Source organism: Loxodonta africana, chromosome 7, assembly GCF_030014295.1.
Source record: "Loxodonta africana isolate mLoxAfr1 chromosome 7, mLoxAfr1.hap2, whole genome shotgun sequence".
NCBI lineage: Eukaryota > Metazoa > Chordata > Mammalia > Proboscidea > Elephantidae > Loxodonta > Loxodonta africana.
The window spans coordinates 49,584,247-49,612,206 of NC_087348.1; the positions used below are offsets into that span (position 1 = coordinate 49,584,247).

At 45.3% G+C, this 27,960-nt stretch overlaps 1 protein-coding gene across 1 annotated transcript in view; it reads right to left on the bottom strand.

Annotated features, from left to right (window-relative positions):
- Positions 1–478: 478 nt before the first annotated feature.
- The window catches only part of KIAA1549L (KIAA1549 like), a 133,482-nt gene continuing 106,000 nt past the window's right edge, over positions 479–27,960 (bottom strand). Inside the window, exons 17-21 of the mRNA XM_064289439.1 lie at positions 23,964–24,314; positions 15,061–15,158; positions 12,178–12,326; positions 9,727–9,878; positions 479–760 (exon numbers count right to left, since the gene is read on the bottom strand). Of these exons, the coding sequence (XP_064145509.1) occupies positions 479–760; positions 9,727–9,878; positions 12,178–12,326; positions 15,061–15,158; positions 23,964–24,314 (1,032 nt within the window). The remainder of the gene's footprint in view (positions 761–9,726; positions 9,879–12,177; positions 12,327–15,060; positions 15,159–23,963; positions 24,315–27,960) is intronic.

Sequence of the window (27,960 nt, forward strand, 5' to 3'; positions counted from 1 at the left end):
ACAATCACAGGTGGATGAGAGAGAGTACAGTCTGGTGCTTAATCCACAGTCCTGCATTGGCTTTAACACAGAAACAAAGTTAACATGCAGAGGTCACTGAAGATAGAGCTAGATTTCCCCCCCGGTGGTTTATTAGAATGTGGTATTGGATAAGAATCTGTAGATTAGCTAATGCCTTTTGTGACTAAGCCTCCATAAGGAAACACACCCATTGTTCATACATTTAACAGAATATCAAACATATGGTCCCAAGCTGGGACTTCTTGACACACGATCAGTTGACTACGCCAAGAATCCAGCCGTTCAAAACTTTCCTATGTTTCCCAGAAGTCTCACTGTTCACCTTATCAGAAACAGAGGGTGAGAAAGACTCACCCATTGTCTATGTCTTCTCACAAGTCCCAAGATGTTAGGCTTGAGAAACCCAAAGACCGTTTCCTCAGAGTTTGGAAGTCAAGAGTCCCCTGGGGACAAGGCATTAGACCTGGAACTCAAACATGTCCGTTTGTTTCTTGGCCAGCTTGGCCACCTCTTCCCGGATGGCCTTGACAAGGGCTGCAGTGGAGATGTTGGTCAGGGGCGTGTCTGACGGGTCATTCTCTGCTAGGCTCTGCTGTGAGGCCGCTGTGGAGGGTACTGGGGCTTGCTCCAAGCTGGGGTGCAAGTTGGATGGCTGGCTGTACTGACGAGGCAGCCTTGAGGGTGAGTTCTGCTGATAACGTGACCGCGGATAAGCTTCGATGTATCCTGGGAGAGAGACCTGCAGAAGCCATAGGGAAACAAAGACGTAGGGTTAGGGAAGTGTCCAAGTCACAGGATGTGCTCGATATTGGAAGCAGAAGGGATCTGAGGACAAGGAAAGACATTTAGAAGCAAATGGAAGCCAAGTACCATTGTCCAGGTTTTGTTTAGAAAATAGGTAATTTGCAATCACTGAATATGCTGGGTGAACGAGTTAACCAGGTGTTTTAACCCTTCCTGAAAACATCTGGATGATATCTGAGTCTATCTGAGTCTATTAATAAGCACAAGCCAGCAAGCACAACTGTCACTATTTAGGGATCACAAAGGAACTTGGGGTGTGTATTATTAATAATAGCTAACATAGATTGACCACTTATCATGTGCGAGGCCTAGTGCTAAGAGCTTTTATACACATTATCTCACTTAATTCTCAAAACAACCTATGAGGTATGTACTGTTATCCTTATTTTACAGATGAGGAGACTGAAGCAAAGAATTTGATACCGTAGTCTAAGGGTGACACAGTTAATAAGCCACTAAGCCATGTGTAAAAATGGCTCGGAGGCAGTGTCTGACCTCCTCCAACCCCACAAGGGCTAAGGAGAAGTAAGATCAACAGCACAAGGCTGACTCCCATTAGGAGATGGCCAGACAAGCCTCCTCTCTCCACCATCTTTACTAATTCCTTCACCAACCGTTCATTGCATAGCACTCTCTACTTTTCTGCTGGGTTCCATAATCCATTGCAATGGACACACAGAACTCATGGACCATACTCACGATTTTGGGGTTTATTAGGGAAGTAACAGTTACAATTCAGGCTCAGGAACACTCAGGCTACAGTTCTTCCATCAGGACAGTCTCCTCCAAACTATGCTCACAGGCAAGCGCCTCCCTAAGCCCTACATGTCTCCCCAAAGGCACTCAGCTTTCTCTCTCCGTGGACTGGGAAGTCTACCGCGCCATCTCCTGCTGTTGGGTCTCTGCTGCTAGGTCTCTCCTGCCACCGCTTCTCACTGTCTTCAGGGTTATAGCTTATGCTCTCCCCTTCTCTCTCTCCGTCTCCTGCTTTCAGGAGCTTCTCAGCACAGGGATCCTGGGTCCAAAGGACGCACTCTCTGCCCCTGGCTGTTCTTCCTTGGTGGTGGTAGGATTCTCCTCTTTGCTCTGGAATTGGCTCTTTTAAAGCAAAACTGACCAATCCCCTTGGTGGACCACAATTACCTTATCACACAGTACTGCCCAATCACCAGGATGGGAGTTACAAGACCATGGCTAGAAAGCCACACAAAAGTAATCGGTTGCACTGCACCATGTTTGGTGACCCCATGTGTGTCAGAGTATCACTGTGCTCCATAGGGTTTTCAATGGCTGACTTTTTGTTTGTAAATTGTGTGTTCCTCATTTTCATAGTATTTGACTTTATGTTTGCTGAGTCATTACGTTTTTCTTGGTTTTTATTTTGAGTTATGGAGTTGTTATAACTCTTTATGGTTACCTTAATATTTACCCCTATTTTTCTAAGTAAAAACCTAACTTGTATTGTCCTATATCACCTTGTATCCCTCTCCATATGGCAGTTCTATGCCTCCTGTATTTAGTCCCTCTTTTTGATTACTGTGATCTTTTACATATTGACTTCAATGATTCCCTGTTTTGAGTGTTTTTTTCTTTTTAAAATTAATCTTAATTTGTTTTTGTGATTTCCCTATTTGAGTTGATAACAGGATGCTCTGTTCTGTGACCTTGTGTTGTGCTGGTATCTGATATTATTGGTTTTCTGACCAAACAATTTCCTTTAGTATTTCTTGTAGCTTTGGTTTGGTTTTTGCAAATTCTCTAAACTTGTGTTTATCTGTAAATGTCTTAATTTCACCTTCATATTTCAGAGAGAGTTTTGCTGGATATATGATCCTTGGCTGGCAGTTTTTCTCCTTCAGTGCTCTATATATGTCATCCCATTGCCTTCTTGACTGCATGGTTTCTGCTGAGTAGTCTGAACTTATTGATTTTCCTTTGTAGGAGACCTTCCTTTTATCCCTGGCTGCTTTTAAAATTTTTTATCTTTGGTTTTGGTAAGTTTGCTGATAATATGTCTTGGTGATTTTCTTTTTGGATCAATCTTAAATGGGGTTCGATGAGCATCTTGGATAGATATCCTTTCGTCTTTCGTGATGTCAGGGAAATTTTCTGCCAACAGATCTTCAACTATTCTGTGTTTTCTGTGATCCCTCCCTGCTCTGGGACTCCAATCACACGCAAGTTATTCTTCTTGATAGAGTTCCACATGATTCTTAGGGTTTCTTCATTTTTTTAAATTCTTTTATCTGATTTTTTTTCAGCTATATTGGTGTCAATTTCCTGGTCCTCCAGATCTCCCACTCTGCATTCCAATTGCTCGAGTCTGCTCCTCTGACTTCCTATTGTGTTGTCTAATTCTGTAATTTTATTGTTAACTTTTTGGATTTCTGAATGCTGTCTCTCTATGGATTCTTGCAACTTATTAATTTTTCCACTGTGTTTTTGAATAACCTTTTTGAGTTCTTCAACTGCTTTATCAGTGTGTTCCTTGGCTTTTTCTGTAGATTGCCTTATTTCATTTCTGAGGTCATCCCTGATGTCTTGAAGCATTCTGTAAATTAGTTTTTTATATTCTGTATCTGGCAATTCCAGGATTGTATCTTCATTTGGGAAAGATTTTGATTCTTTAGTTTGGGGAGTTGTAGAAGCAATCATGGTCTGCTTCTTTATGTGGTTTGATATCGATTGCTGTCTCCAAGCCATCACTAAGATATTGTAGTGATTTATTCTATGTTTGCTCACTGAGTCTTATCTTGTTTTGTTTTCTTTCAATATACGTAGATGGGCTACTAGATTGCGTTGTCTTGATTGTTGTAGCCCTTGATTCACTTATGTCCTATTACCAGCTGGTTTGGGCCGTTACCAGATATATAAGCCTAAGAGTCCATTCACTATTCTTGAGTAGAATCTGATTTTGGGTCATCAAGTGTGTGGTGCAGACTGTCATCTATCCACCTAGAGAAGTAGTGGTGATAGTTGTGTGCACCAGATTCTAGTAGCAGCAGGGGTTCTCACTCCAGGGGGGGCAGGATGCCGACAGGCTTCCCCCAAGTGCCAGTGAGGTAGGTGTGTCTCTATTCCTCAAGCACTTTGGTGGGTGGGCTCTGCAGCTGTACCTTAGGCCCCCAATGCAAGTACCTCTACAGATTGGTAGGTGTCACCCTCCTTAGACCCCTAAGGCAGGAGGCTAGGTGGTCTCGGGGGAGCTTCAGCCCTCAGTTCCCTGTTGTGGGCCAGTGAGGGCTCTGTTGAATATGCAGAGATATCAGACCTGGGAAACTTGTCTTTCCAGTAATCCACTAAAACAATTACAGTCAGATCCCTATCAGAAATGCCTTGCATTATAATAGCCACCTTGTTCCCTGTAGGGATGAAAGCCCAAGACTGTGGATCACATATGCTTGGCTGGAGCTGGTTCTGTGTTTTTAGTTCAATTAGGGAAGGATTTTTGGTCCCTGGGTTTTTTGTAGCTGCTTCTCTCAGGCCAGGAGAATGGGTTAGGAAAAGACGAAAAAAAAAAAAAAAAGAAATAAAAACCGCAGTGCAGCTCACTCTCTGGCTCAGGAAATTCCAATGTTAATGAAGCCGCCTGGGAAGGGGAGGGAGGGTTCAGATAAATAGGAGAGAGTAGCACCCTGGAATATAGACAAAGTTACTTATCTTGCTTGGGATGACTGTTTTATCTGAGATTCCTGGGGGGGGGGGGCGTCAACTGTGTGTGCTGGCTGGGTAGAGATTGTCCCCGAGGGTCAGGCCCGCCTCCCGTGCTTGCCTGTCTCAGAAGCTGTGGCAAGTTCCTCCGCTCCTAGTCCAAAGCCCAGCGCCAAGGTTCCCTGGCTGGGACGCCACACTCCTGGCTCCAAAACCAGTCGCTGCCTCCCGGTGACTTCTCCTCCTGTCAGCTGCGTCACTGCGCTGCCTGCGTGCACTGGTTGGGCTTCCCCCAAGGTCAGTTCTGGGGGCTAGGGCTGTGCCCCGTGTTTGCGCCATCTCAGGGTGCTGTGCTCAGCTCCCCTGCGCAATGGCTGACTTTTTGGAAGTACATCAGCAGGTCTTTCTTCCGCACCTCTAAGTGGAACTTCAAACCTCCAGTCTTTTGGTTAGCAGCCAAGTGCTTTACCGTTTGTACCACCAAGAGCTACTTGGGGTCACCATGAGTCAGGATCAACTTGACGGTAACCGGTACTGGTAAGCCAGGCTGGGAACAAGTCTGTCTGGCTCTAAGGGTGGGAATTAGCCACTGCACTAGAATGCCTTAAATCTGAGAATCATCTTCATTTTGTGAAAAAAATTTTAACTTTTCTTTAAAAGTAGAGGACAAACAATTCTATGCGTAAATGTACGGAAACTTCTAGTAATAGGGACAAGTTGGTAATTTGGGATTCAGGCTCAACCTTCACAGAACCACTGCCACACATGAGGATGCTGTTCCAGGGTAGCCCACAAAAGGCCGTGATATCCCATAATGTCAGCTGGGACACTGTAGGATAAGTGCTCCTGGGTGTAGCGGCATAGGGAGCTGCAGGGAATAGAGCATATGTGGGAGTCGGGCAGCTTTCCAGAAGAGGTAGCTTGGCTGAGTATGAAAGATGAACAGGCCAGGATGACAAGCTGGGGAGGGGCATACCAGGGAGAGGGTAAAGCAAAAGCAAAGACAGAGATGCAGAGTATAATGAGTTTGGTCTGACCAGAGAGGGCTTGTCTGTCAGGGGGAGGAGCTCAGGCCCGAGAGAGACAGGCAGGGCCAGGCCCTAAAGCCATGGAATGCCAGGCTAAGGAGTGTGGGTTTCCCTGGTGCATCCTGTTAGTTCGCTATGTAACACTTCTGAGGAATACGGTACGTTCCCATTCTTAATAGAAATGCTCACCCGGGCGCAGGGTGAGGATGGAATGGGATGGGATTGGGTGATGGCTCAGACACTTTGGGTCATGGAACATGTGGTGTGAACTAGTGCTGCCCCCAACCCCAAGATGTTCTGACAGCCCCTCCTGAGATGGCAAGGCTCCTAAGAGCCAATGCAGGGCTGATGCCTCGCCTGGGAGCCACTGAGGGGTGTCAGGCAGAAGAGCAGTCTGGATTTTAGAAAGGACACTCTGGAGGTGGATCCACTGGAGGCAGGGCGGAGGTGAGTTATAAGGCTGCCTCAATAGTCAGGTGAGAGCTGGTAAGGACCTGAGGGAGGGAAGAAATAATGGAAAGGACCCCCTAGTTTGGGACTTTAATTTCCCCATAAGACCCAAAGGCAAAAAGAGAAAGACAAAGTGGCAAATAGGTGCTAATGGTGGTCTTTGTACACAAGGGCTAGTGTGTTTCACTGGAACCTTAGAGGAAAACCAGAGTCAGACTGTCCGAGTCCTTGGGCCATAAGAGCTGGGGAAGTGCAGGCGATTGAGGTTAACGAGAAGCAAAGCCAGGACTTGGGATTCACACTTTAGATCTCAGCGTAGTCTTTCTTCCAGGAGACCTTCCGCAGCCCTGTATCAGGCTGGGGCTCCCTGTTAGATGCTTGCGTGCAGCTTCTCTAGCACAACAGTCATCACTCATCACATAACCACCTGTCTCAGACCGTCAACGTCGTGAAGGCAGGGACTGTGTCTCGTTTCTTACCACTGTACGCCAGTGCCCAGAATTGCGCAAGGACATAGTAGGGAGTCTCTCAGAACCTGGGGTTCTGAGGAACACAGTTTGAAAATCATTGGAGGATGATCACCTGGTGCCAAATATTTGTGAAGGAGGCTGCCATGTACCCCTTTACTTGCATTTCAAATTCAGCTAATTGTACTTGCCTAGAGCTGGAAGAGTTAATACTGACTCTGCATCAAGTGTCTCGGTGCTGGTGGCTGGAACGGGCAAAAGACACTTGACCCCACCGAAATGGCCTCAGGATAATATTCAGAAGTGGGACTGAAGCAAATTAGAGGAGGAGATGCAGGTAGAAGCCATCACATCTTGTCAGCCAAAACTCAGTACTGGCAAATTCCACTCCTTCCCTAGCCAGTGCCCATGGCAGACATCACCAATTGATTCCAGCACACTTTCCTTCTGAGTCCTCCCATCCCTGCTCCAGGCAGAGTCAATCAGAGGAAGCACCAACAATGAAACCTATTTGCCATCTCGGGACCTGGTGATTTTATCCAAGCTAGCTCCTTTCATTGGGATACTTGGGATCACAAAGGTCAGACATCCAAATGATGAAGGGGACTTTTTCTTCCATATGGATGTGCCAGGTGTGCCTTATCCTTGCTCTAATGTGGTATTTTTCTCAAACTGGTCTCTTCTGAGCTTCCTGGACTGTATTGTGCATGTCATAAATCACCCGTTCTCTTGGTTTGGTCCCTGGCTGCCGAGCTCCATGCATAGGCACACCTCCCTGCTTAACTACAGGTGATAACTGGGCTCTAGGAAAGACCCAGTTAGGCTGCAGCAATCACCTTCGTCTTAATTAAGAACAAATAATAGGAAGCTGGCTCTCCCTCACACGGAGGAGGATGAGCCCAGGATGATGGAGTTGTCCTGCCAGGAAGGTTAGGTTCTGATTTGCCAGGTTCCTTTTCCATCATCTTTAAAGTGATATGAACCCAAGGGCACCTGGATGTAGCTATAAAACTGGTGAAGTTATTATTCTAAGCGTCTTCAGGGCAAGGGTCAAGATTCTGGAAAGTACTTCTGCAGACTCCTGCAGAGTACCCAGGGAAATACTCTCACATCGTGGGTGAGTTGTCAAAGCTGCAGGATTACTGCCTGATTAACACTAGTGAGATATCATCTACCTCTGCCAAGTTACAATATTTGTACACAGTAAATGGAACAGTCAAATTGTCTCTGAATTTACCAACTTATATACAGTGACTTCAGCTACTGAGAACAGCTTAGGATGACAAAGGAAGCATTACGATTCATACACCTAACTGCAGGGAGTCCTTCAGGTCCTCTCTTAGAGCTTATTTACTTCAACTTTACAAACAATCCTAATGAGCTCGAACCTCCCTCACTTGCAGATCGTAGCACATTAGGAAAAGCATATTTACGGGTGAGCATATTGCTGGAGAAAACCCTGGTTGCATAGTGGTCAAGTGCTACAGCTGCTAACCAAAAGGTCAGCAGTTCGAATCCTTGGAACTCTATGGGGCAGTTCTACTCTGTCCTCAGGGTCGTTTTGAGTCAGATTCAACTCAACGGCAAGCGGTTTCGTTTGTTTTTTTTTTATATTGCTGGAAAGGAGGACATTAAGAGCAATAGAAAGTGCCAGATGGTAGCAAGGTCAGAGAAAGAAAAGCCATGTCCAATCATTATAATAACTCCAAAAATTATAATAGCTTGGGGATATCTGACAACAATAATAATCAGAGCCCATCCTACAAACCTCATTTAGTATAGTAAGGCAAAAAAACATTCAACCAGTCATTAAAGACAAATCAAATTATGTTATATCTTCTTGTTAAGCAGGAAGGAAGAGGATATAATTAATTAAAGAAATTTTTATGCAAGATGCCTTGTATTTTAAACTGCTTCAGAAATTAAAGCTTTCATCATCAGGAAAGTGAATATACAGAGGATAGCTTGACCCCTGGTGATGTCACTTAAATGTGGCATCACTACAAGAAGAACTGATATCAACACCAGGGTTAAGACTGGAGCCTGTAGGAGGAGAAGGCATGACCCCAAGGCTTGGACAGGGAAAAAAGCTGATGCTCCAGACCTTGGGTGTCAATGTGTTTCTAATTCTAGAAGGTACTCCAAGTGCTGAGACCAAACTCTAACGACTTGGAACAGGTGGCCTCGGGTTCAGCCAGGGGAGACAGTCTGCTTTCTTATCCATGATGGCCGATCTCAACCCCCTCTAGAGGTCACCACTGGCCTTCTTTTGGTTTGCTTGTTTTTTCCACCTGGCAGCCCTTAAATAGGTGACTCAGAAGGCAGGTTTGGGCATGAATATCCAGGTTCACCTGTTGCTACCCCTCTTTGGTCCAGGCTGGGGCAGGTCCACTGTGTCTTATGCTCCCACTTGTGATGAAGGAAGAAAACACAGGGATCATGACAAGACAGTCCTCAGAAGAAGTCAGGCAGGAAGCCTTGGGATCTACATGTGAGTTTCTAACAGTTCATTTTCTGATATTTAATCTAAATTTTTATAGAATTTCAAAGCTAAAAGGAACAAATTTAACGAAGGCTTTAGAGCCAGACAAACGCAGGTTTGAATTCTGGCGGTGGCACTTAGTAGCTGTGTGGCCTTAGATAAGTCAGGTCACCTGACTAGGCCTCAGTTTTCTCATCTGTGAAATGGGAATAATCGAGGGAATAGTAATACCTACCTGATAGGATTGTTGTGACAATTAAACAAGATAAACAAAACATCTAAAATATTAACTGGCACAAGATCAACAAATGGGAATTATTATTATAAAAAAAATTATTAAAAACTACTTGATTAAGGTCGCTTGCTAGAAAGAGGCAGAACCTGGACTTGATGGCAGGTCTCAAGTTCCCCCATCCAGAGGTGGTGGTTGTTGTCAGGTGCTGCGGAGTCGATTTACAACTCACAGCAAACCCACGTGACAGAGTAGAACTCCCCCACAGGGTTTTCTGGGCTGTAATCTTCATGGGAGCAAATCACCAGGTCTTTCTCCTACAGAGCAGCTGAGTAGGTTTGAACCGCTAACCTTCCAGTTAGCAGCTGAGGGCCTAACTGTTGCCCCCTGAGGGCTCCTTCCATCCGGAGGACGCCTACCTTATCACACTGTCTCCTTAAAAATGGCTGACTCTAGCCACCTGCTTGGTGGAAGGGGCTAAGGAAAAACAACACTTAATCTCAACCTTTTAACCCATTTTCTCCCTGAAATGTGTAAAGCACATTACACAAATGTGTAAAGGTTTTGAGAGGGAGCGAGCAAGGGTCTCACCGAATCGGCCCACTGGCCCGGGAGGTCGTTCTCTCCTGCATAGGACATCCAGGCCTGGTTCCTATAGGACGAGGGAGGCGTTGGGATGAAGTAGCCAGTGAAGCCGGGTCTGTTGGCAGCTGGGATGGCAAACACTGCCGGCACCGTATTACCTGGCATGGTGGAGATGGATGAGGCAGATTATGAGATGCTCATCTCTAGGATCCAGCCACTCAAGAACTGAATAAAGGTTTCCTGTCTGCTGTATTTGAAGTCTCGTTAAAGCAAGTCTGAGTTGAGAGGGGCTTGCTCTGGCTATAACACCTGCTGGGAGATGTAGTTCTATCCAAGGTAGGGTGCACCCTGGCCATGATGGCCGAGATCCTAGATAGGCTAGAAATAGGGAGGAGACTGGGATGTGGAGGACGGAACCTGGCCTCCCTTCTTTATGGGACTCATTCAGGGCCACTGTGTACAGCTGAGCGGTAGTGTACTGCTCAAGGGCATCTGGCCTAGGAGCCAAATAGGGCTAAAACACAGCCTCTGTTCTCTTTGCTTGGGCCGCGGTCTCCATTCGCTCAGAGAAAGGGAAGCTTTTTTCTAATTCTGCCAAAATGCAGTGTGGGCTAGGAGTGCCCAGGACTTTTCCCATCCTCCCATCCCCCTGAAGAGGGAGATGTGCGCCCAGCCAGCACCCTATCCACTGAGCCTACATCTCCACAAGCTAAAGCCAGGGAAGGAGGGGAGGACTCAGCACTGGCTCCAGCTGGGGGATGAGGGGACGAAGGCCTTGGGGGTTGCAGCACTCCAGATGCTGACGTCCACCTGGGGCCCCGGCCCTGCTCACTTCTGCCAGCTGGTGTGGAAGGCCTCATCCAGCTGTTGTGGCTCAGACCTAAGTCTGGCTTTCTGAAGGAGTGACGGTTCAGCTCCCCTCCCTGAATTCTCACCACCCTGCCCCTAACATCCCTGACCTGCTGGCTAGAGGAAATGACAGCTCCGTGTCCCAGTGTTTTCCTCCCAGGAGAATGTGTATTTTTAGACAGCCAAGGAAAGAATTTCACTGGTGGAATTTCTGGACACAGTGAATGCTTTCATAATGCTGACAATTGGGTGCCTGCCTAAAAGGTATGGTTTGAATAAAACTCAAAAACAAATTAGGGGTTCCATACAATGGAATATTATTCAGTCACAAAAAGGAATGAGGTACTGATATATGCTACAATGTACACGAGCTTTGGAAACATTATGCTAAGTGAAAGAAGTCAGACACAAAAGATCACATATTGTCTCGTTCCATTTATATGAAACATCCAGAATAGGTAAATTTAGAGAGAGAGATAGCAAACTAGGGTTGCCAAGGGCCTGGGGAGAAGGAGGGAGGGATGGGGAGTGAGTGCTTAATGGTTATGGGGTTTCCTTTTGGGGTGATGAGAATGTCTTGAAACTAGATAGAGTTGATAGCTGTACAACACTGTGAATGTACAAAATGCTACTGAACTGTACACCTAAAAATGGTTAATTTTATGTTATTTGAATTTTACATCAATAAAAACAATTAGAGCATGCCTAAACCTCAATGTTCATTTCAGCATTGTTTGTAATACTGCCAAACTGGAAACTTCCAATATGTACATCGGTAGGGTAGTTTTGTTTTTTTTTTTAGGGTAGTAGATAAACTGTGGCATATTCATATGATATTCATTATGGCAGTTTAAATGAATTAACTTCATCTATATGTAGCAACATGGAAAAACTCAAAAACAATGTTAAACCAAGAAAACAAACCACAGAAGGAAATGTATAGCATGATATCGCTTTGTAAACGTAAAATACATAAATCAATAATATGCTGTTTTAAATATATATGAATGTATATATATAACATTCTGTTTTACTATATATATATACACACAGACCAAAACCAACCAAACCTGTGCAGTCAATTCCGACTCATAGCAACCCTACAGGACAGAGTAGAACTGTCCCATACGGTTTCCAAGGAGTGCCTGGTGGACTCGAACTACTGACGTTTTGATTAGCAGCTGTACCTCTTAACTACCATACCACCAGGAAGGTTAAAACCACGACTTCAGGACTGTGATTACCTTTGGGGAGAGGGAAGGAAATGAGGTGGAGGTGGACGGCTGTATCTGTAATGCTTCAAAAATACAATAAAAAAAAATCTGAGGTCTGCAAACTGTTAACATATACCACGACTTAACATATCTTAACGTTTTGTCAGATTTCAGATCTTTTTAAGAAATAAAACCAGTAGCTCTACTGGTCAGGGCTACTGAAGTCACCAGGGATGCAGAGATACGATGGCTTTGATGCCTGGGTGTGGAAGGTAGAAGGAACCCCTCTGCAGAACGTGCATTTGGGGGCGGGGTAGGGCGGGGGCGACAGCAGCAGGTGCCGGGCTGGGGTACCGCTCAGGCTTTTTCCAGGCTCTCCTCCTCGTTTGCCCACCTGAGTAATTTAAAGCCGACTGATCCAACTGAGCCACGGACACGGGGCCTCTGGACACCTGGGCGAAGGAGGCGCTGTCGTGCAGCTGGGCCTGCTCTGGCCCCGCGGACTCGGCCATCCGTGTCTTGCTGCCGATGTCCGAGGTGGATCTGGATGGGGAACAGGGGCTGCATTAGCCGCTTCCGGCAGACTTCTCCGCGGGGCTGCCAGGGCAGGAGCAGTGGGCGGAAGTTCCTGCCAGTCAGTGGGCAGCCCACCCCCCCACGCCAAGCCCCACAAGGGTGGGGTCCTCAGGGCTGGATTTGCCCCCAAACAACTAAGGGACTTTCTAGGTGCGCCAACACGGCAGGAGGTGCCCAGACTAGTAGCAGCCCCCGTGGTGGCCCAGGTTGGAGTCATTTTTAGATATTCAAGGTCAGTTCTCCCCTAAGGGTGGCTCTGGTGTCTCTGGGTAGTAGAACACTTAATTTCCACATAAAAATAAGCAAAGCAATTAGTGCTGGGTATTAGCTGGGGATGGTCGACCTAGGAGGTGATGACATCATCGGCAGCCAATGAGAAGGTTCCGTCTGTAGCGAACGGTCTGCTCCTCCTCTTGACACTAGAACTAGTGACCCAGGAAGCTGGGATCACCGTCCCTTCTTCTAGGGACAGGAAACATGTGGGAAGCTCAGGCTGCTCCAGGGAGCAGGAGCCTAGCTTTCTGGGCATTATGAATGAGAACCCCCCTGCCCCCCTCCCCGCCCCCGGCAGCCAGAGAATCAGGCCCATTTAACACACCATATTTGCACTTAGTGCTCAGAAAGCCATGTATAGAACAGGAGTGCTGACTGCGTTGGGTAGACTCTGGCATCTCGCCCTTTTATAAAGGGGGTTGCAGGCTCTGTCTTTCTGTACAGGCATCACCCTTTGCCTGAGGCAGTCTCACAGAAGGAAGTCAGACTCCCCTAAAATTAAAAGGGGAGGGAGGCAAAAGCTGCTGCACGGGTGGGCAGGCTGCCAGCCCACAAGGCCACCCTCTGAGCAGGAGCGGCTGTCACAGTAAGAGCAGAAAAGAGCCACAGCAAGGGAACTGGGTGAGGAAGCAGAGGGCTGGGTTCCAGCTACTTCCCCTCTCTGAGCCTCAGTTTACTTGTCTGTAAAAGGAAAGGGCCAAGTGAGCTCATCTCTAAGGTTCCTTCTTGGTCTGATTCTCTGGGTTTATATGGAGGGCAGAACCTCAACCAGAGACCTGATATTTGGCAAGGATGGAAGAAGCTGTGGAAGGGCATGGAAGGAGGCTGGTGGTTGATAGAAGAGATACCATAAATGGACGGTGTAAAGGCTCCTCTACTCCACACATCTCAGGATTTACCCACAGAGGGTTAAAATGCAGAGGCTGTGATGACTGGACTACATATCAGTGTAGGTGCCCAAGGCTCAGTGTGGGTTCTCCCTCTCTCCGTCTATCCTTCCATCTGTAACCTGCTTGCTTCCTCAGCCCTGGCTTTCCCTATGCCATTCCAGGCATCTACTACTGGTTCAGAAAATTCCTCCCAGGAGAATCCCTGGGTTCTGGCTCTCTACACTTGGCCCCCTTATGAGGAATCCCAGAGCCTTTGAGATCATTTAGGCCACTGCCCTCATTTCACAGGTAAGGAAACAGCGGCCTGAGAGGCATGGCAACTTGCTGGGGGTCACACAGTGAGTTGCTGGCAGATTAGGGACTGCAGCCCTGGTCCACTGGGGTCTGCTGGGACTGATGGATGGTGTCTACACACAGCTCCGCAGTCTAAACTGCTGAGAATGAAGGCAGGGTCTTTTCTGAGGGAAGTTCGTGTTTTCCTCACTGTTCTGATAAAGTCCAGGCCTGTGGTCCACAAACAGCATGTGACTGGAATGCTGTGGAGAGGCTGGGGTGCGAGGGCCAGGGCAATGGTTCATATATACTCCAGGGCACAGCTGTTTCTCCCAACCTAGGACATGATGACCATTCCAACCAGTGCTCATGGCTTTTGTATTTTTTCTTATTTTTATAAAATGTGTGCTTTCTGTATTGAGACATAGCAAAGAGAATTTTAAGCCTGTGCTTCATAATTGACAGATCTGAGTTCATGTGTTTTTAGCCTTTGGAAGTCATGAGCTGTCAGTGAGTGCCTGACATGTTTCTCCCTGGCCTCCTGGACACCACCTGTAAATAAAGGGACCCCAAGTGTATGGCCCCTGAACAAAATTATAGCTCAGTAACGAAGTCACTTCTGAGGTTCACCCTTCAGCCGAAGATTACACAGGCCCATAAAACAAAACGAGACTGAATAGGCACACCAGCCCAGGGACAAGGACTAGAAGGCATTAAGGAACAGGAAAGCTGGCAATGGGGAATCCAAGGTCAAGAAGGGGAGAGTGTTGACATATTGTGGGGTTGGCAACCAATGCCACAAAACAGTATGTGTATCAATTGTTTAAGGAGAAACTAGTTTGCTTTGTAAACCTTCATCTAAAGTACAATAAAAAAAAATTAAGAAAGCAAAAAAACAAACAGACTTCTGGGTGTGCAAATACAGCAGGAGGTGCCCAGACTTGTAGCAGCTGTCATAGTGGTCCAGAATGGAGTAATTTTTAGATATTCATGGTCAGGGCATGGGACAATTGACCTTGGGTTTCTTTAACTATGGATTCTAAACGACTCTCCGTTTAAAAAGATGTGAAAGTTGTCAACCCTCTGTGGCTCCCACTTCCCTCATGGTACTCAGACTACCCTAGGCATGCGGTTGTCTGTACAGCTGAGGAACCCTGAAGGGGGTAGGGCATGAGGGACATTTGTGGTGCTATTGTCAGGCCAGGGCCCACAGGGCCAAACCCTTTCCAAATACTCCAAACAAAGCAAAGAAAGGAATATGTTACCGCCTGAGAGAAGCGACAGCCACAGGACCAGTCCGGGGGGGTACAGGTGGAGGGGGAGAGCCCATGACCATTTCAGGAAGCTGGGAAAACCTGTAAGCCTGTTGAAAGAGACAAGCAAATGGAGGGAGGCTTGTTAAAACCCAGTGCCCATCCGCACATTAAAAAACAAACAGAAAAAACCCATTGCTGTTGAGTCTATCCCAACTCATAGCCACCCTATAGGACAGAGTAGAACTGCCCCACAGGGTTTCCAAGAAGCAGCTGGTGAATTTGAACTGCCGACCTTTTGGTTAGCAGCCTGAGCCCCTAACCACTGCACCACCAGAGAGAAGCAGGCTTCCAAGGGTCAGACTTGCATTTCTTCCTCAAACTTTTTTCTTAGATCTTTCTTTAATGTGGTCTCCAGCCACGTCTTCCATCTCATCTCCTACCACTCTCCCCTTTGCTCACACCATGTTGGTCCCTGCTTGGTAGCATTCCAGGCTCAAAGTCACAAAGCCCTTCAGATGGTCCTAGAACATGCCCAGTTCTTTCCTGCGTTGGGCTTTGATACTTGCTGCTCCTTCTACCTGGAATGCTTTTCTCCCAGTTCTTCATATAGCTTCTTCTTTTATTTCATACACCCTGTCACATACGCCCCTAACAAACCAAAACCATTGCCATTGAGTCAATTCCAACTCAAAGCGACCCATAAGACAGAGTAGAACTGCCCCATAGAGTTTCCAAGGAGCACCTGGTGGATTCAAACTGCTGACCTTTTGGTTAGCAGCCGTAGCACTTAACCACTATTTTATTTTCCATCATAGCAACTGCCACCCTAACATTATATTATATTATATTGTTGTTTGTTTCTTTAGTATCTGTCACCAACTACACTGTAATGAGGGCAGGGGCTTTGTTGTCAGCTATATCCTCATGCCTGGAACAGTGCCTGGCATGTAACAGATGCTCAATAAATATTAGATGAATGGATAACTGAATCATTGATTGTGTTTTACTTTCTCACTTTTCCCAGCAAGGTTAGCAGGGAAACAATGGATTTGGATTCAGGAGGCATGGGTGGAGGTCCTGGCCTGCTGATGAATAGACTTCATGGTGACCTCTCTGGGTCAGTGTTCTCTTCTGAAATGGGGACAATACCTTACTCATAAGGGTACTGAGAAGATCAGGCAAGTAGGTGTATGTGTAAGCATTTTTCTGTCTATAAAGTACTATTCAAGGATATGAGACTGGAACTGTCACAAAAATGAAGACTTTTATCAACATGTGAGGGGATAAAAGGAAACGGACAGAGATGGACACGATTAGAGAGCCAGGCCACAGCTCCTGTAGCAAGAGAAAATCCAGAAATGCTCTCAGGGATGACAGAGCTTAACTTGTGCTTCTCATCCATTCCTTTCTTTAGGCATCATGTCTGCCAGATCTCTCAAGGAGCAAGATGACAGGACTTTAAGCTCAAAGGCATCAGGACAAAAAAACTGCAGCACAGGGAATCCATAAACAGGATTCCTTAAACTGAATGGGCCTTCCCCTCTGACATTATAGCAGACTACATACTGCTGAGGGTCAACCTATTAAATAACAAATAGATCCTGGATAAAACGTACTTTTAAATGCTTTGTGGGAAGTGCAAAGTGTAAGGGCAAACTCCAGGGATCCTCTCCAGCCCCCTCTATACACACCTCAGCAAACTAAAACAAAACTATGAACTGAAACCAGAGGCGAGAGTAGTGAGTGGTAAGCAGTATGAAAGGTGGGGCTAACCCAAAGGCGAATGCCAGATTGGGAATCATTTTGGATAGGGCAAGGTGGGGGAGCTGAATTCTCATATCAAAGCCAGAAGGGGGCTAACATTGGTCCCTGGTTGGTAGCATTCCCAGGCTCAGGCAGACACAATTGTAAGTCCTTTTTGGAAGAGAGTACCCCTAAACAGGCTCTCTGGATTTCCACAGATTAAGCTGAAGCAAATATGAGCTCATAATCAAAGACCAGGAAACACAAGTGGAAGTCAATAGAAAAAATAAACAGATACAAAACAGGAAAATAACAACGTAAGGAATGTTTAAAGAAATAAAAGAGGAATTACAAAATTGAGCAGATACTATCAGGAATGACCCCACAAAAAAAAGAGAACTTTTAGAAGTAAAACATTACTACTAAAATAAAATACTACAGGGGAGTTAAACAACAGATTAGACACAGGTGAAGAGGGAATTAATGAACTATAAAACAGAATTGAAGAAATTACTAAGAATGCAGTACAAAGAAACAAAGAAACAAACAAAAAACCAAATCCATTGCCATAAAGCCGATTCCAACTCACAGCGCCCCGTAGGGCACAGTAGAACTGCCCCATAGGGTCTCCAAGGAGTAGCTTGTGGATTCGAACGGCCAACCTGCTGGTTAGCAGCCAAGCTCTTAACTACTATGCCAGCAGGGCTCCACAAGGAAACAAGGTTTGGTAGGGGAGTATGTGGCTGGATTTATGAAATAAAGGAAAAAGCCATATGAAGAACTGGGAGAAAAGCATTCCAGGTAGAAAATACAGAAGAGGAGCTAAAGATGTGGCATATAGAATAAGAAAGTCTAACATGCAGCTAATCAAAGTCCCAAAAGAGAGAAGTTGGAGAAGAGAGACAATAATTTTAAGAAAAAATGCCTAGGAATTTTCCAGTTGAGAAATTAAATAAATAATTTTAGGAAGTACAGTATATTTCAAGCAGGATAAATAAAATACACAGCAAGACATTGTAGTGAAACTGTTTTTACACCAAAGACAAAGAGAAGCTTTTAAAAGCAGACAGAGAGAAAAGGCATATCACCTACAAAGAGACAATTAGACAGCTGACTTCTCAATAGGGCCCAGGAAGGACAAAGTGCTCAGGGAAAATAACTGTCAACCTAGAATTGTATTCAGCAATAATAACTTTCAAGAACAAGACTGAAAGAAAACATTTTCTGATAAATTCAATAATCCTTGGAACCTGTGAGCCATGAGAGGGGCATTTTTCTCGTTTTATTTTTAATCCCAAAGGGAGGGGTAGAGAAACATGATTACCGTCACTACTGTTGGAATCTGCTCTACAGCAATGGTTGGAACCCTGGTGGCACAGTGGTTAAGTGCTCGGCTGCTAACCAAGAGGTCAGCAGTTTGAATCCACCAGCTGCTCCTTGGAAACCCTATGGGGCGATTTTTCTCTGTCCTATAGGGTTGCTATCTACGTACAGGTTCCTCATGAGGAACCTGTACATAGGTCAAGAGGCAGCTGTTTGGACAGAACAAGGGGAGACTGAGTGGTTTAAAGTCCGGAAAGGGGTGTGTCAGGGTTGTATCCTTTCACCATACCTATTCAATCTGCATGCTGGGGAAATAATCTAAGAAGCTGGACTATATGAAGAACAGGAAATCAGGATTGGAGGAAGACTCATTAACAACCTGCGTTATGCAGATGACACAACCTTGCTTGCTGAAAGTGAAGAGGACTTGAATCACTTCCTGATGAAGATCAAAGACCACAGCCTTCAGTACAGAATACAGCTCAACATAAAGAAAACAAAAATCCTCACAACTGGACCAATAAGCAACATCATGATAAATGGAGAAAAAATTGACGTTGTCGAGGATTTCATTTTATTTGGATCCACAATCAACACCCGTGGAAGCAGCAGTCAAAAAATCAAAAGATGCGTTGCATTGGGCAAATGTGCCGCAAAGGACCTCTTTAAAGTGTTGAAAAGCAAAGATGTCACCTTGAAGACTAAGGTGCACCTGACCCAAGCCATGGTATTTTCAATCGCATCATATGCATGTGAAAGCTGGACAATGAATAAGGAAGAGTGATGAAGAGTTGATGCCTTTGAATTGTGGTGTTGGCGAAGAATATTGAATATACCATGGACTGCCAAAAGAAGGAACAGATCTGTCTTGGAAGAAGTACAACCAGAATGCTCCTTAGAAGCAAGGATGGTGAGACTGTGTCTTGCATACTTTGGACATGTTGTCAGGAGGGATCAGTCCCTGGAGAAGGACATCATGCTTGGCAGAGTACAGGGTCAGTGGAAAATAGGAAGACCCTCAACGAGGTGGACTGACACAGTGGCTGCAATAATGGGCTCAAGCATAACAACCATTGTAAGGATGGCGCAGGACCGGGCAGTGTTTCGTTCTGTTGTGCACAGGGTAGCTATGAGTCGGAACTGACTTGACAGCACCTAACAACAATATAGGGTCACTATGATTCAGAATCAACTCAGCAACAATGGGTTTAGTATCACTAATGTGAGACAGTCATTTTCATAGTCTCACCCTGAACCATCCCCTAAGCCATTATTGTCTGTGTACTGACAGCTCCTGTTTTTGACTGCCCAGTATATATCCTCTGTCTCCTGGTTAACAGCATCTCAATTTGATCTTGTGAAACTATCCTTCCCTAACTGGATAAAGTCTTGGTGGCTTGGCCAAGGGGTGCGGACGTGTTTCAGGCTAGACCTCGAATCAAATTCTTTCTTACTGGAATCTGATTCCTAACCAGAGTGACACAAGGTTGCACTCATTAATCCTCATGGCAATGCCCTGAGAAACATTATCCATTAGTTTTGCTAGTCAGACACTTGGAACAATCCTAAGTCTTAGCTGTTTTTTTTTCCAGCTTTCCCTTTAATTCAGTGAACTATCCCATATGCTTCCAAAAATGTCACCAAATCTTTTTTGTTGTTGTTGTTGACCTTCTTAGCCAGTTTTTGTTGCTTGCATCCAATGAACCCTGGTTGTTACAACCAATGTATTATTGGCAGGGATGCTGTCTAAGATACCCATCAAAGGAATCCTCTCAACTTGGCTGGGACCGGGCAGACTGAAAAATACTTCTAAGGGGCCAAGACATTCAATCAATGAGACCTGCAGTTACCCAAGTGAAGTTCAGGTTAGAATTATGGATACTTTCTCTAGCTCTTGAATTAAACCAAAGATACCAGGTTTTAGTGTACATGTTGGAGTTGGTATAAATTTAGCTTACTCTTCTATAGTTATAGTCCTGGGCAGTAAGAAAGAGTAGAATTTGTAAAGAAAACTCTGAGATTTGTCCAGATCTAGCAGTATGACTGAAATAATTTCTATTTCTTGAGCATCAGTAAACTATGTATGCTAAAGTAGCATTCAAGGAACCAAAATCTTCAGCTCCACTAGATCCTAAGCAACTTGGGGTTCAGCAACCATTTCTGTCTCATCCTGGGATGCCTACATTACCAACAAAGTGCCTTGTAAATAACTACTTGCTGAATGAATGTTGAGTATACCAGGACTAAGGCGACCCAGGCTCTCATCTTGATTTAACCATTCATTTTTGGTGGACATGTCACTCAGCCTTTCTGAGTTTCTCTCTCTCTCTTCTTTGTGAAATAAGATAGCAGACTAACTCCTGGATTTCCAAACATTTCTTTAGCCATAAAATAATTTTGACAGAACCTATATTTTGACAAAATATATAAGCAGATTAAAGCAGAGCTTTTCTTTCTTTTTTCTGGTTGAAGTTGGGAGGGGGATGCCTGGTGAATTTGGCCCTTCACTTAGCATCATAATGGTGCCTTGGGAACCACCCCCCAGCCTACCCCAACCATAAGATTTTGCAGACAGTTTGAAAGTCACTGTCCTGGAAGTCCTTTCAGCTTTGCAATCCATGATTCTCAATAAACCAACAAGTAAGGACACGTCTTTCCTCAAAAAGAGAAAAGGGTTTGTAGCCCCTCTTCTCTCTTCTGGCCTCTCATGATATTCTGCAGTGGAGGCAGACGACCTACTTTTATCACTGGTTCTTGGAAGGTTTACTCCATAGTCACCACAGTCTGCCAGCCAAGAACAGGCTTTCTATGCCGGTGTCTGTCCTGCAGCAGTTCAAGCAAAGAACTGATTAAAGCTCTGAACTTCTGACAAGCACTGAGGGAATTCCGTTCTCTGGAAGGGTTTTCCAGGTACAAAGCAAGACTGCACAGGATATTACACAGTCCCCTTCAGGCTGTATCCTTGAAGCCTTGGGGCAACCACAGGGACTACATAAAACACAGAGACAGCCTGTGTCATGTGCTTGTGAGCTGAGGGAATTCCCCTACATAGTGTTTTTCTACCTTTGGCTGTGCAGGCTCCTGTGGTTCCAAAGCCCTCCTGGCTTTTTGTGTTTTGGTGCCCATTCTTATATACTGGAGCCCTGGTGGCGCAGTGGTTAAGAGTTTGCCTGCTAACCAAAAGGTCAGCAGTTCAAATCTACCAGGCGCTCCTTGGAAACTCTATGGGGCAGTTCTATTCAGTCTTATAGGGTTGCTTTGAGTTGGAATCGACTCGATGGCAACAGGTTTTTTGGTTTTAGGGTCGATATATGACCGCAATGGGTTTGGTCTTACCACAATTTTTGGACCTGGCCCTCTGCTGGCTGCTTTGTGACTGGGATCCTACAGGAAGCTATTGCTTAGAACTGTTACCAAAGAACAAGAGAGCTCTAGAGAATGGGGAGGAGGGTCTGGAGGGAGCCTGGAAGCAGGAGGAAGATACAGCTGCAGTCTGTCTGGATGAACTGGAGACTAAATGCAAATAAGGACTTCTCAGGGATACTTATCAGAGTGGTAGATGAGGATAAACTGGGACCAGATAGGGAAGCTTTCTCCCCATCCCCACCATGCTTTGTATCCTGTAGCCCCTCCCTCTCCCTCTGAAATAAGCCTAACTCAAGGGAAGAGAAGGAGACCCTGAGCTGACTGAAACTGAGCTTCATCTGAAGAAGAATACAGAGAAACCAAAAATGGTAACATTCTTGCACACTCAAGTTTATGGACTGAGATAAGTCCTCCCTCTCCTGCCTGCCCTCTCTCCCTTCCCAAGCAACCTGCCTGTAACACTGCAGTTTTTACTCACTCTAATGCTCTTTCTAAGCTTAGAGGGTAAGTTCTTGCCAGATGTCAGGCACTCAGTTGGTTTTCAAAGGGGATTTCTCAGGGCGTTTCAAAAGTAAAGATCCCTGTGCCCAGGCTGGCCCAAGTACGGTAGAGTGACCCACCTTCAAGGGCCCCTGAGAACTGGGTACTGCACACAGATCAACAGTGACCGGTGTAGACCCTCCCCTGGTGTTCTAAACTTCATCAAGCTGCCAACGACTTTTGTACAACAAGAAGTGGAGGGAACTCAACAATAACTGATGGTGAAATTCCCACTCATTTGGCCAGATAGGAGCTCAGAGCAGATTCAAGTTTGATTTGGAGAAACAGAAGAAATGTAACATTTCTGGAACCCAAGCGTCACGGTGAATGCAAACTCATGCTGGACATACCTGCATATTTTAGTGCTAACAAAGGTTTGGGGAAGGGCCTTTCTTTTTGCTTTGTTTTTGAGGAGGAAAGACTGTAAAATTCCTAACTTCACCCTACTGGAGATGTCTCCCTTACTAGGGGCAATGACAGGAACGAGCAAAATTCTCTCACACTGGGTAAGCTTCTTATGAGAGGATCAAACTCCAGAGTTTTGGAGATTTGAGTTTTCGTCAGAGCCTGAAGGACATCCCTATGGCTCCCCTTGGCCAGGTGACATGTGGTGGAAAGAGTGCAGGCTTTGAGTCAGACAGCTGTAGATTCAAATCCCGGTTCTGCCATTTATAGCAGTACCACCTTGGGCAAATTACTTCTTCAAGCTGCAGTCTCCTCATTGAGTACAAACCAAAAATAACTCAAACCAGCTGCTGTTGAGTGAAATCCAGCTCATGGCCGCCCCATGTGTTTCAGAGTAGAACTGTGTTCCATGGGATTTTCAATGGCTGTGATCTTTAGGAAGGAGACAGCCAGGCCTTTCTTCCAAGATGTCTCCATGTGGATTTGGACTGCCAACCTGTCAGTTAGTAGCCAAACGCTTAACCATTTGCATCATACAGGGACCCCCTCACTGAGTACATGGGGATAATAATATTGACCTCATAAGTGTAGTTGTTAGATTAGAGCAGATAATGCCCAGCTCTATAGATGGCAGCTGTTGTTATTGTTGTTATTACTTCAGTTCCACCTGGAAAGCCTCTAGTGGGAAAGATGTTTTAGCCCTGCGGCCTTTCTCAGAATCCCCTACTTTGATCACTAACAGGAAGGCTCTAGGATGTTTTCATTCCATTGGACACAGACCCATTAGAGCTGCTCCCAAAATTGGATTGATCATTAGGTGTCGAGTCCAATTTCTTCACAGATTCAAAGGGTAAAATATGATCAAGAGTATCCTGAACTGCAGTGCAGAAATCCCAAGCTGCCAGAAGTAACCTTTTCCATGATATAAATGTCATCAGCTTGGCTTAGTGCATTTAAAACCACCAGCTTCCAATTACCCTCCGGCAGAGCTCAAAGCGCTTCCTTTTTGGAAGACGAAAAGTAATCATAGTTATCATTCTGTACTGCCACCTTTTCTACTGATTTCCACATTATTAGGGCAAGCGGGGGCTCTGCAAGAGCTTGGGTTAAGAATCATCATTTCTACTGATCGTTAGCCACCTTCTGCTTTCATAAAAATAGAGACCGCATGTGCTGCTGGCAAAAAACGAAACCTTAATAACAAAAGAACTGACTTTAATGTTCTGGTTTGATGGCCTGTCTCTCTATTGTGTTCTTTTTCAGTTCCTTTCCTTTCCATTTTAGGTGGCCTCATTTAAAAAATATATGATGCTGATGTTTTTGATTGGACAAAAGGGCTTCTTGTGGCCTGTTGCCACAGGATTAAAAGGGAAAGGGCTTTGGATCATGGTGTAGAGGGCATGATGAGAGCCCAGCAAAGCTCATCTCCAAATTCCAAGGTGGCTTATCACTAGCAGTCCCTGCTCTGAGACCCTGTCAGGACACATAGGATGGGGCTGGCCTGATGATGGCAGACTGGTGGATGTGCGACTTACGGGTCGGGGCAGACTGTACTGGTACATTTCTGGCCGGTAGGTCGGCACCCACTGCACCCCTGCCCGGGGCCGTGTCATGGTCCCAGGAGCACTGGTCACCACCTCTGAGTAGGGCAGGTGCTGTGCTGAGCCATAGGACTCCTGGTGCCGGCTCTGGCCTGCATGGCCTGCAGACGCCAGGCTGAAGGCCTCTTCCAGCAGCATGTGCATCTGTTGTCTGACCTCGTCGATGGAGGGCTGGGAGCTCAGCGTGGATGTCTCCGAGTGGCCCTTCACCTGCCGGGACCTGGTGTAGCCCCGGGGCTCGTGAACTCTGTCAATGTTCGTTTCCTCGATGATTTCCGGCTCAGTCTGTGGGATCCAACAAAAGCCCATTGATTGGTTAATTAACTTTCCTTCCCAAGAACGGGGTAATTTATTCTAAAATGTTTAGCATGGATAATGTGATTTTATGCATCTGTGCTAATTTAAGTGATATCATATGAAGTTCTATCCTGTTCTATTTAGGAACTCACACTACAGGGGTGGCCAGCTAGCATTACATTGGTGAGGCTACACTCCAGCTATCCATTCTTCAGTTATTCATAGTTCAGTCGATGCCACAGGCTTTGTTAATTAGCATAATGATTCTGAGAAATGGATTTTCACTGGTGAAATTAACAGTTTTCTCTAAACTCTTTTAGAGACCATGCCCACCCTCATGCCTTTTGGATATAAGACTCTAGAGTCCTGTAGTGTATACCCTGAGGGATGGCATCCTAGACTAACTCTCTAAATGGCCCTGTGTCCTGCCACTGGTTAGGTAATGCTGATTGTTCAATACCAGTGATCAGAGAGAATGACAAAATCCTGCTCTGTTCTCAAAGTGTAGGGCCTCCCAGACCCCTAGACCTGAATCAGAAACTCTGGGATGGGGCACAGTGATCTGTGCTTTAACAAGCCCTCTGGGTGATTCTGATGCCCACTCAGGTTTGAGACCCACTGATCTAGAACATTCTCCTGCCTTCCTCCAGTGAGCTTTTCATACAGCCAGTAGCTACAGCACCTAAATGGGCAGAGAGCTAGAACTTCTTTGAGCTTCCCGCACCCGCTGTGTGGGCTGTCTTGAGCCTGTCTGTTCATGAATGTGTGTTTAGTGTCTGTATGTGTGGCAGATTTTGACAGAAGACTTGTTTTCATGATAGCCTGGCAGTGAGGCTGTGGGGAAGTAGTTAAACCGTGTCCACTTCAGATATTTCCATGGTTGCCATTGTCTGCTGAAAGAACCTGAGAGTTCTGCAGGAATAAACTGGCTTAGGCCAGTTTGCCAACCCACTCCCCATCCATTACTTAAGTAATACACAGTCATCTTAAAAAAATTAGAAAATACAGATGTAGGAAAAAAGAGGAAGAAAAAATTAAAGTCCCCTTTGCTGTCATAAAAGGAACCTTGGTGGCAAAATGGTTAAGAGCTCAGCTGCTAACCAAAAGGTCAACAGTTCGAATCCACCAGCCACTCCTTGGAAACCCTATGGGGCAGCTCTACTCTGTCCTATAGGGTCGGAATGGGTTATTACCATAAAAGATATCACTTTACTTTTTAACATTTAGGTGTACTTACTCCACTCCCAATCCTATCTGTGTGTGTGCACATATGTGTGTGTGTGTACATGTCCATTTAAAATGTATTTAGATCCTGATTCTGATTGTCAGTATTATTTTATATATAGTGAATATTTTCCTACTTGGGTTCCACCACTTAGCAGTTGCATGACCTTGGGCAACATGGCAGCTTATGTTTTCTCAACAGCAGAGTCCAAGACACAGGGCAGATAACTGATTTTGGAAAACAATCTCAGGAATAGGAGTGGAGGCCTAGAATGAGTAAATTGGAGAAGAAAAGCCAGTCAAGGTGGGTTAATGAGCTGGTGGTAACCCTCTGGGGAACTACACAGAATGTGCCTTAGCAAGGTTGCCCCGAGGACACCCTCACACTCTGAGGTTTGTCATTGTGGCAGATTGGCTGAAACGGACCCCCACAGCGTCCCACATAACAGCAGCAGAGAAGTCTCAGAGCAAAAAGCAAGAGCTATGGGGCTGCTCAGCGGACACAGTCAGGCTGCTGCTATGCAGGGTGGGTTGCCCTAGCAACGCCCAGATCTAAAAGGTGCATTGAGAAGATAAAAGACAGGGCATAAATGTGTTCCGACTCAGGTTTTTTTTTTTGTGGGTTAATGAGGAAAGTTACTTAACTTTTCTGTTTTAGTTTCCTCATCTGTAAGATGAGGATAATAACAGACCTTGAGTCAAAAGGTTTCATAAAGATTAAATAAGACAACACATTTAAAAAAGTTTGGAACAGTAGCACATGGTAAAAACACAGTAATAGTAGTTGCTGTCATAATTGTTATTATCATTACTTTTATTCATTCAACTACACACATTGATTTATACTTGTAACTACTATGTATAAAGCATTGGGAGGTGTAAAAATGAGTACGGCAGGAAAATTTTATTAGGAAACTCATCGTAAGTGAAGTCCTTCCCTCTTTAAACAATACACATGAAAGGCTAAGCTTTTGTTATTTTCATGATAACATTGTTAGGTTATCGTGAAAGCAAGTTTCGTATCAAAATCTGCCACACATAGAGACACTAAACTTACTTTTCTTTGGTATTAAGTTAATACATGCTTATTAGAGAAGAAACTGAAAATACATAACGCACGAAAAAGACATTAAACGTCGCCTGTAATCTTATCATCCAGGGTCAAGGCTTGGCTATCCTGCAAGATCAAAAGTGCAGTTCCCTGTTGACCTTCAAGTCTAGATTCATCAACAAACATTTAAAGTAAGTAATTTCAAGCACCATTTTTATATTAAAATAAGCAAGGATAGATTATGGAGTTGTTGTTGTTAAGTTGCCATTGAGTCAGCTCCCTAGCTTAGTACAACCAAAGGAAACATTGCCAGTTCCTGAACCATCTTCGTGATGGGTGGTATGTTTGAGTTCATCTTCTAGCACTACATAGAAACAATATTCTGTTGAGATCCATAAAGTTTTCATTGGCTAATTTTTTTTTTAATAACTTTTATTAAGCTTCAAGTGAACGTTTACAAATCCAATCAGTCTGTCACATATAAGTTTACATACATCTCACTCCCTACTCCCACTTGCTTTCCCCCTCTTGAGTCAGCCCTTTCAGTCTCTCCTTTCTTGACAATTTGCCGGCCTCCCTCTCTCTCTATCCTCCCATCCCCCCTCCAGACAAGAGTTGCCAACACAATCTCAAGTGTCCACCTGGTATAATTAGCTCACTCTTCATCAGCGTCTCTCTCCCACCCGCTGACCAGTTCATTGGCTAATTTTTAAAAGTAGATCACCAGGCCTTTCTTCTTTGTCTGTCTTAGTCTGGAAGCCCCACCGACACCTATCTATCATAGGTGACTCAGCAGGTATTTGAAATACTGGCAGCATCACTTCCAGCATCCTAGCTACGTGACAGACTGACAGGCAGGTGATGGATTATGGAGTCGAATGCAAAATTCACTTTGTAATCATAAAGGAGAACTCTAAGACATTTCATGCCTGGGGCATGCCCTCAAACTGTGGATTGGGGGAGGCACTGGGCTCTTTTGCTAGTAGGAGATCATTAGTGAAAGGTGGAGAACATTCTCAGGGCAATGCACTCCGTGCTGCGCATGCCAGCATGGGCCAAAGGCTTGCAAAGCTGCCTGCTGAGACTCTGCTTGGTGACACCTTCAACGGGCCAAAGGCTTGCAAAGCTGCCTGCTGAGATTCTGCTTGGTGACACCTTCGGTGGTGAACAAAATTGGAGTGGCTGGCTGGGCAGACAGGAAATGCAGACATTCTAAGATGAGGCTAAGGGCCCTTAAGGTCAGCCGGGAGGATTAAATAGCCAATGCATGTACTGTCCTGAATATGCATCAAGTCTATTGCCTTTTAAATGAGTTCTAGGGTACTGTATGCAACTTCTGAAAGACGTTTTCTTCACAAT